We start from the raw sequence: 7,002 nt of genomic DNA, 5'->3' as shown, positions 1-7,002 counted from the left end.
GCAATCTGCTAAAAGGCCAGTCAGGTGGACTGTGGAAGCTGGCTCTGAAACAAGGCAGCCAAACCCCCAAAACAAGGCCTTACTTTCACCAGAATGTCCATTCATAGCTCTTAGTCTTTCCCTGTCCCCACATACACAAAAAAGCAGTACAGCCTGGCACACAGGTTTTGCTTTTTTAAAAATCCTGCTGTGATGGGTACTGAAAATTGACTCCATTGCATGTTGCCCTGGATGTCAATGTTGAAAATTCCAGGCATGCTTATAGGAATGCAAATCAGAGAAGGATCCTGTAGTGATCTCTCATGTAGATATTTGCATTTCTTGCCTTGAGCTAAAGACTCTAATCAGATTACTGGGTTATTTTCTTGGAAAAGACTGTGCTTTAAAAAAAATTGGGAATGGCTTTTTTCTTTCTTCCTCTGAATTACTCACTGGTGAGTTTTTTCATCATTAAATTCTGGAAATCTGGAAAGATGTTTTTAATAGGAAATGGTTTTGTTGGCCTCATAGTTTTATGTTGCATGTGAGCATCTTAGAAATTCTTGTGATGTTTACCTGGATCTTCAATGCAAAGAGCTACAGGACAAGGTGATTTGCATGATGTCTTTCAGCAATGTTAGAGCAAGATGAGCTTTGAATTTGGTTTGTTTCATGATTTGCTTCTCTGAAATCCAGAGATGGATATTCCAGACTTGAATCTAGCTGCCAGTGCAATTATGTGACATTGGTGTGTGTGGAAACAGTTCATATGTTTTGGAAGGTTCTGATTCCATGACTTCCAAACCTTCTTCAGGTTGCAAAATGGTAGGTTTAAGGTGGGGTGAACCAATCTGCCTTTTTATTACAAACAGAAGAGAAGAATGAGAAAAATGCCTACAGTCAGACATGATTCATGTCTTCAGAGGATCCGAATCCCAAGAAACATCACATTCCTACTAAAACAGGAGTTGCTACTTTCTTTCCCAGAACAAATCCTTGTCAAAGTTATAATGTATGCAATAGAACACAGTGATTTAGTAGATGGTGTATATTATGCATATATGCATGTTGAAGATATTTTTATTCATATGGCCCTAGTTGGTTAGCTGGTCACTTACAGAGAGAAAGGTCTTCCAGAAGACTGACCCTATGAGGTGCTTTCCAATATTTCTGTTGGCTTTCCATCTTAGATCTCTGAATTCATCTGAATGAATTGGAAACGATTTGATTTAATTTTATGGAAAGGAAGCTTTGGAGGGAAGATGTACTTATAGAGGCAGGAAAACAGCACAAGAAGTGCTTTTGAATCTCATGTGCATGAGGAATGTGGAATAAGGGAACATTAAACCAAGTTGTGTGAGAGCAGCTGTTCAGGGTGTCCCTGCTGAGCAGCCGTGTGCCTCCGAGCTCAGGCAGGAGCAGGACAGCACACACAGATTGTGGGTTGAGCACAGGCCACGTGTTTTGCCTGTTGGTGTGGTCAGAGAGCTCTGAGGTTTGTTCCTGCAGGCCGGTGAGGGGAGAGCAGGGAAGGGCAGAGGATGGACCAACCCTCCCAACACGGGTGTCTCATGGTGCTGGGCTGGAACCAGCATGGTGACAATGCACGGTGCTGACAGTGGCATGTCAGGCTGCCATTGCCATGGGCTCAACTTTCAGCATGTCTGTAAAATGGCATACAAAATGTTCATGGAAGCCAGTGCTGTCACCTGTGGTACAGTTTCTGTCATGAGGGAAAGGAAGACTCCATCTCAAGTTATTCTTTGACTTGGTATTTATTAATTTGTAAAATAAAGCAATTCAGGCACAGACTCAGATCAGTTACAGGTTCATTGCTTCAAACAGATTGGCAGCATCCAAACCAGAAACATTGAATCAGGATGGGCATAATCAATATAAGGCTCAGGTCATGTATGTTTCAGTGACAATCATTTTAAAAGTAAATAAATTCCCAGTGCAGCTGGAAAGGATTCGGAAGCTCCAGTCCTAATGTACCAAGAATGTATTGAGACTTCTCCTATTACCTATGCCACAGGACATTGGTGAGTCCTCCACTGCATCATTTCACTGGGAACACAGACACAGGTCACTACTTCAGCAAGAGCAAGGAAGCTCAAAAGGCTATGTCATTTCGTACTGAACCTTACCGGAGTTTTAAAAACAGTTTAGAGTCTATAACTTTTTTTTCTACAATCCAGCAGTAGTGAAATATTATGACTAAGATATTCCCATCTTATTGGGAATTCTTCAGCATCATCTTTAGGAGCTTGTATTAACCAGAAACAGCATTCAAGCATCATATTCCCAAATTAAATATGAGCATGCTTGTGATCAAGCAGGTCTGATCTGTTTGTACAATGAATTAGTAACTTTAAGCAGTTCAAGAGAGATTACAGTCTGGTCTGAATCTTGGCCTTTTTTTTCTGCTGTCTTAGAGAAACTGTGATTTTCAAGGAATGAAGAGTAAATCGGAGACAATTTTCAACTTCTTGTTAACTGCAGATTAGTGATCTAATCTACCCATTCCAGTTTCTATTACTTTATAACTCTTATGGTTTAAAATAAGTTCACTGACAACTCAACTAGACAGTCCAGGATAAATCATGATTTTTACATGGATGTAATTCTGACAGAACTGTTGATGTGCTGCCAAATCCTAGCTGGCAGCTCTCGAAACTTTGGATTGCTCCAAATTAAGACTATGGAGTGTCCTGTAGGAAAGGCAGCCATTAGAGCTATACATATGGATTTTGGGGTGCTAAAACGTAAAAACAAATCAAATAAAAGGAAAGTGAAAGCTATGTAATATGTAACATAAAAGATAAGTAAGGAGCAGACTGACTTGATGGCTTTCATATGGGCCTCTAAGCTGGGATCCCTGAAACCACTTGCATTATTTTGCATCTGTCTGGTGTGTATCCACAGAGACCGAATCAGCAGAACACTTGAAACAACAGACAGTATTAAAGGCATAACTATACCAGCATTATAAAGAAGAATTAATAAACCAGAGCTGTCATTCCTTGTGGTTGTCCATGCTGAAGAGTTTGTCATGGATGAAGGAGCAGTGATGTTCTTGTGCACACTGTAGACATCCCAGGCGAAGGGAATTGCAATTGAGAAGGAGCAGAGCCATGATGTGAGCAGCATCCAGGGCACCAGCCTGGCAATTCTCAGCTTCAGCCAGATGAAGAAAGACTGTGTAAAACTGGCAACCTTGATGCAATAGAAGACACTAAGCCAGGCTCCAAACCAGAGACTAGAGCAGTTCAGAAACATATAGCCTGTCTTGATAAATACAAATATATTTTCTTCAAAATAGGAGAGTTCACAAAATATAGTTAAGAATAAATCCAGTATAATCCAGCATTGCAATGTAATTCTAGATGAACTCAGCGAGATCACAATCATATCATATGGGGGCCATGTTTTGCTCCCAATGCAGCTCAATGAACTGGCAGCCAAGATAATTCCATTTCCCAGAATTCCTGCCATGCATTCAATTATGGCAATTGACAGACAAAGGAGAGCAAAAGATGTCATCATTGCAACTGAAGGGCTTGTGATTATTACTCAGCTTCCTCTGGGCTCCTGAAAGCCTTAGATCTGGCAGGCACTCCAATCCCAAGGAGCTGTTATGGGCAATGCTCACCTATTTATCTCAGGGGCAGAAGTATCCTAATGTCATTTAACACTTCTGCTGTTTTACCTCTGGTTTTAGGGGTTGGTAGCTCAGCTGATTTGTTTAAGCATGCAAATGGGGTCAAGATTCAATTACATACTTTTAATTTGCTGAAAGAATTTGCATTGGAAAGGTTTTGGAGCAGGTGAGCTGTGGTGTTTACAAGTGTGCGTTTCCACTCCAGTGTCTGGTGTACTTCTTTACATGTCTAGATTTGTATTTTATAGGTGATGCCTTAATGTCTCCCTTTGTTGCACTGTTATCTCTTCAGAGTTTCTGAGACATACTGGACATGACCTCTTCTCTTTATCAGATATTTTCAAATTTGTCCTGCAAAGAGGATATTTGTGTTTTTCTTTTGTGTTTGGAGATATTAAAGCATTATAATTTTTCAATAGAACAGAGGGATTTCGTAGTTGGTGTATATAACATGTGTTGAAGATAGTTTTACTAATATGAGAATAGTTAATTCGCTGGTCAGTCGCAGACAGAAAGATCTCCCAGAGGACTGACCCTATCAGGTGCTTTCCAATATTTCTGTTGGCTTTCCATCTTAGATTTCCAAACGTATGCTAAAGAACTGGTAACTACTTGATTTGATTTTATGGAAAGGAAGCTTTGGAGGGAAGATGTACTTATAGAGGCAGGAAAACAGCACAAGAAGTGCTTTTGAATCTCATGTGCATGAGGAATGTGGAATAAGGGAACATTAAACCAAGTTGTGTGAGAGCAGCTGTTCAGGGTGTCCAGGCTGAGCAGCCGTGTGCCTCCGAGCTCAGGCAGGAGCAGGACAGCACACACAGATTGTGGGTTGAGCACAGGCCACGTGTTTTGCCTGTTGGTGTGGTCAGAGAGCTCTGAGGTTTGTTCCTGCAGGCCGGTGAGGGGAGAGCAGGGAAGGGCAGAGGATGGACCAACCCTCCCAACACGGGTGTCTCATGGTGCTGGGCTGGAACCAGCATGGTGACAATGCACGGTGCTGACAGTGGCATGTCAGGCTGCCATTGCCATGGGCTCAACTTTCAGCATGTCTGTAAAATGGCATACAAAATGTTCATGGAAGCCAGTGCTGTCACCTGTGGTACAGTTTCTGTCATGAGGGAAAGGAAGACTCCATCTCAAGTTATTCTTTGACTTGGTATTTATTAATTTGTAAAATAAAACAATTCAGGCACAGACTCAGCTCAATTACAGGTACATTGCTTCAAACAGACTGGCAGCATCCAAACCAGACACATTGAATCAGGATGGGCTTACTGAACAAAAGACCCTAGTCATGTATGTTTCTGTGTCAATTACTTTACAAGTATGTAACATCGCCTTGCAGTTGGAAAAGGGTCATGAAGCTCCAGTTCTGACGTAACAATAATGCAGTGACACAGATCACTCTTTCAGCAAGAGGAGGAATCTCAAAAGGCCATGTCATTCTTTCCTAAACCATGCTGGGATGTTATAGACACCTTTAGAATCAGGAAATATTTTACTAGAGTTCAACCAGATTTTAAAACGATGAATGAGATATTCTGAAAATATCGGGAATTCCTCAGAATCCTCTTTAGAAGGTTTTAGTTACCAGAAACTGCATTGAAGCCTTATATTTGCAGAATGTGACCATCTGTGCTTAAACATGTCTATTCTATTTGTATCAGGTATTGTAACCTCAAGCGTTCCAAGAGATTCCATTCTAGTCTGAGTCTTGGCCCTGTTTTTCTGCTGTTTTAGGGAAACTGTGGTGATTTCCAAGGAAAGTACAGCCAATAATAGACAACATACACAATGACTGTTAACAAGAGTGACATCCACATAAAGCAAATTCCCACCTTCCTATTGACTGCTGATCAAGGCCCTAATGTACTCATTCCAACATCTATTATTTATACCTCTGATGATTTCAATTTAATTGTTCTGGATCTAAACTAGAAAGTCCAGGCTAAGGCACTGTCTTTTACATGGATGCAGTTCTGACATGACAGTTAGTGTGGTGCCAAATCCTAGCTGGCAGCTCTTGAAATTTGGGATTGCTCCAAATTAAGACCAATGTGTGTGCTGTAGGGCAGGCAGCCATTAAAACAACACAGACTGAGTCTCCATTGCTTAAAGGTGAAAAAACGTTGAATACGATGATAAGAACAGAAATAAAATATATAATGTAAAGGAAAAGGAAGGAACAGACTGACTTGATGGCTTTCATATGGGCCTCTAAGCTGGGATCCCTGAAACCACTTGCATTATTTTGCATCTGTCTGGTGTGTATCCACAGAGACCGAATCAGCAGAACACTTGAAACAACAGACAATGTTAAAGGCAAAGCTGTACTTGCATTCCAGAGATAAATCAATAAAGTCAGTCTGTCATTCCTTGTGGTTGTCCTTGCTGAAGAGTTTGTCATGGATGAAGGAGCAGTGATGTTCTTGTGCACACTGTAGACATGCCAGGCGAAGGGAATTGCAATTGAGAAGGAGCAGAGCCATGATGTGAGCAGCATCCAGGGCACCAGCCTGGCAATTCTCAGCTTCAGCCAGATGAAGAAAGACTGTGTAAAACTGGCAACCTTGATGCAATAGAAGACACTAAGCCAGGCTCCAAACCAGAGGCTGGAGTAGTTCAGAAATGTAAACATTATTTTGGTAGCTGTTAGCAGGTTTTCTGTGTAAAAGAAGGGTTCATAAAATATATTCATTAGGAAATCCAGTGTAACCCATGACTGCAAAATGAATCTAGATGAACTCAGCGAGATCACGATCATATCATATGGGGGCCATGTTTTGCTCCCAATGCAGCTCAATGAACTGGCAGCCAAGATAATTCCATTTCCCAGAATTCCTGCCATGCATTCAATTATGGCAATTGACAGACAAAGGAGAGCAAAAGATGTCATCATTGCAACTGAAGGGCTTGTCATTATCACTCAGCTTCTCCTGGGCTCCTGAAAGCCTTAGATCTGGCAGGCACTCCAATCCCAAGGAGCTGTTATGGGCAATGCTCACCTATTTATCTCAGGGGCAGAAGTATCCTAATGTCATTTAATATTTCTGCTGTTTTACATCTTGTTTTCTGGGTTGATGTCTCAGCTGCTTGGTCTAAGCATGCAAATGGGGTCAAGATTCAATTACATAGGTTTCATTTTTGTGGAAGGATATGCATTGGAAGGGTTATGGAGCAGGTGAACGATGGGGTTTACAAATGTGGGTTTCCACTCCAGTGTCTGGTGTACTTCTTTACATATCTGGATTTGCTTTTTTATCTAATGCCTTAATGTCTCCTTTTGTTGCACTGTTATCTCTTCAGGGTTTCTGAGACATACTTGCCATGGCCTCTTTTGATAGCTGTGTTGGTCTTCT

The 7,002-nt window shown here is 41.3% G+C and overlaps 2 protein-coding genes across 2 annotated transcripts; both read right to left on the bottom strand.

The window, feature by feature from the left end:
- Nucleotides 1-2,589: 2,589 nt before the first annotated feature.
- Nucleotides 2,590-3,525, bottom strand: LOC129117589 (taste receptor type 2 member 40-like). Its single transcript, XM_054628334.2, has one exon. The coding sequence runs from the start codon at nt 3,523-3,525 to the stop codon at nt 2,590-2,592; it is 936 nt and encodes a 311-aa protein (XP_054484309.2).
- Nucleotides 3,526-5,482: 1,957 nt separating this feature from the next.
- LOC129117462 (taste receptor type 2 member 40-like) lies at nt 5,483-6,542 on the bottom strand. Its single transcript, XM_054628131.2, has one exon. The coding sequence runs from the start codon at nt 6,540-6,542 to the stop codon at nt 5,607-5,609; it is 936 nt and encodes a 311-aa protein (XP_054484106.2). The 3' UTR covers nt 5,483-5,606.
- Nucleotides 6,543-7,002: the final 460 nt, after the last annotated feature.

The sequence above is a fragment of the Agelaius phoeniceus genome, chromosome 2, assembly GCF_051311805.1.
Source record: "Agelaius phoeniceus isolate bAgePho1 chromosome 2, bAgePho1.hap1, whole genome shotgun sequence".
In the NCBI taxonomy this organism is placed as follows: domain Eukaryota; kingdom Metazoa; phylum Chordata; class Aves; order Passeriformes; family Icteridae; genus Agelaius; species Agelaius phoeniceus.
Note: the sequence above shows the minus strand (reverse complement) of the source record. Positions and strands in the feature narration are given on the sequence as shown.

Coding starts and splice junctions, on each gene's coding strand:
- LOC129117589 (XM_054628334.2), bottom strand. CDS start 3,525: ATGATGACATCTTTTGCTCTCCTTTGTCTGTCAATTGCCATAATTGAA.
- LOC129117462 (XM_054628131.2), bottom strand. CDS start 6,542: ATGATGACATCTTTTGCTCTCCTTTGTCTGTCAATTGCCATAATTGAA.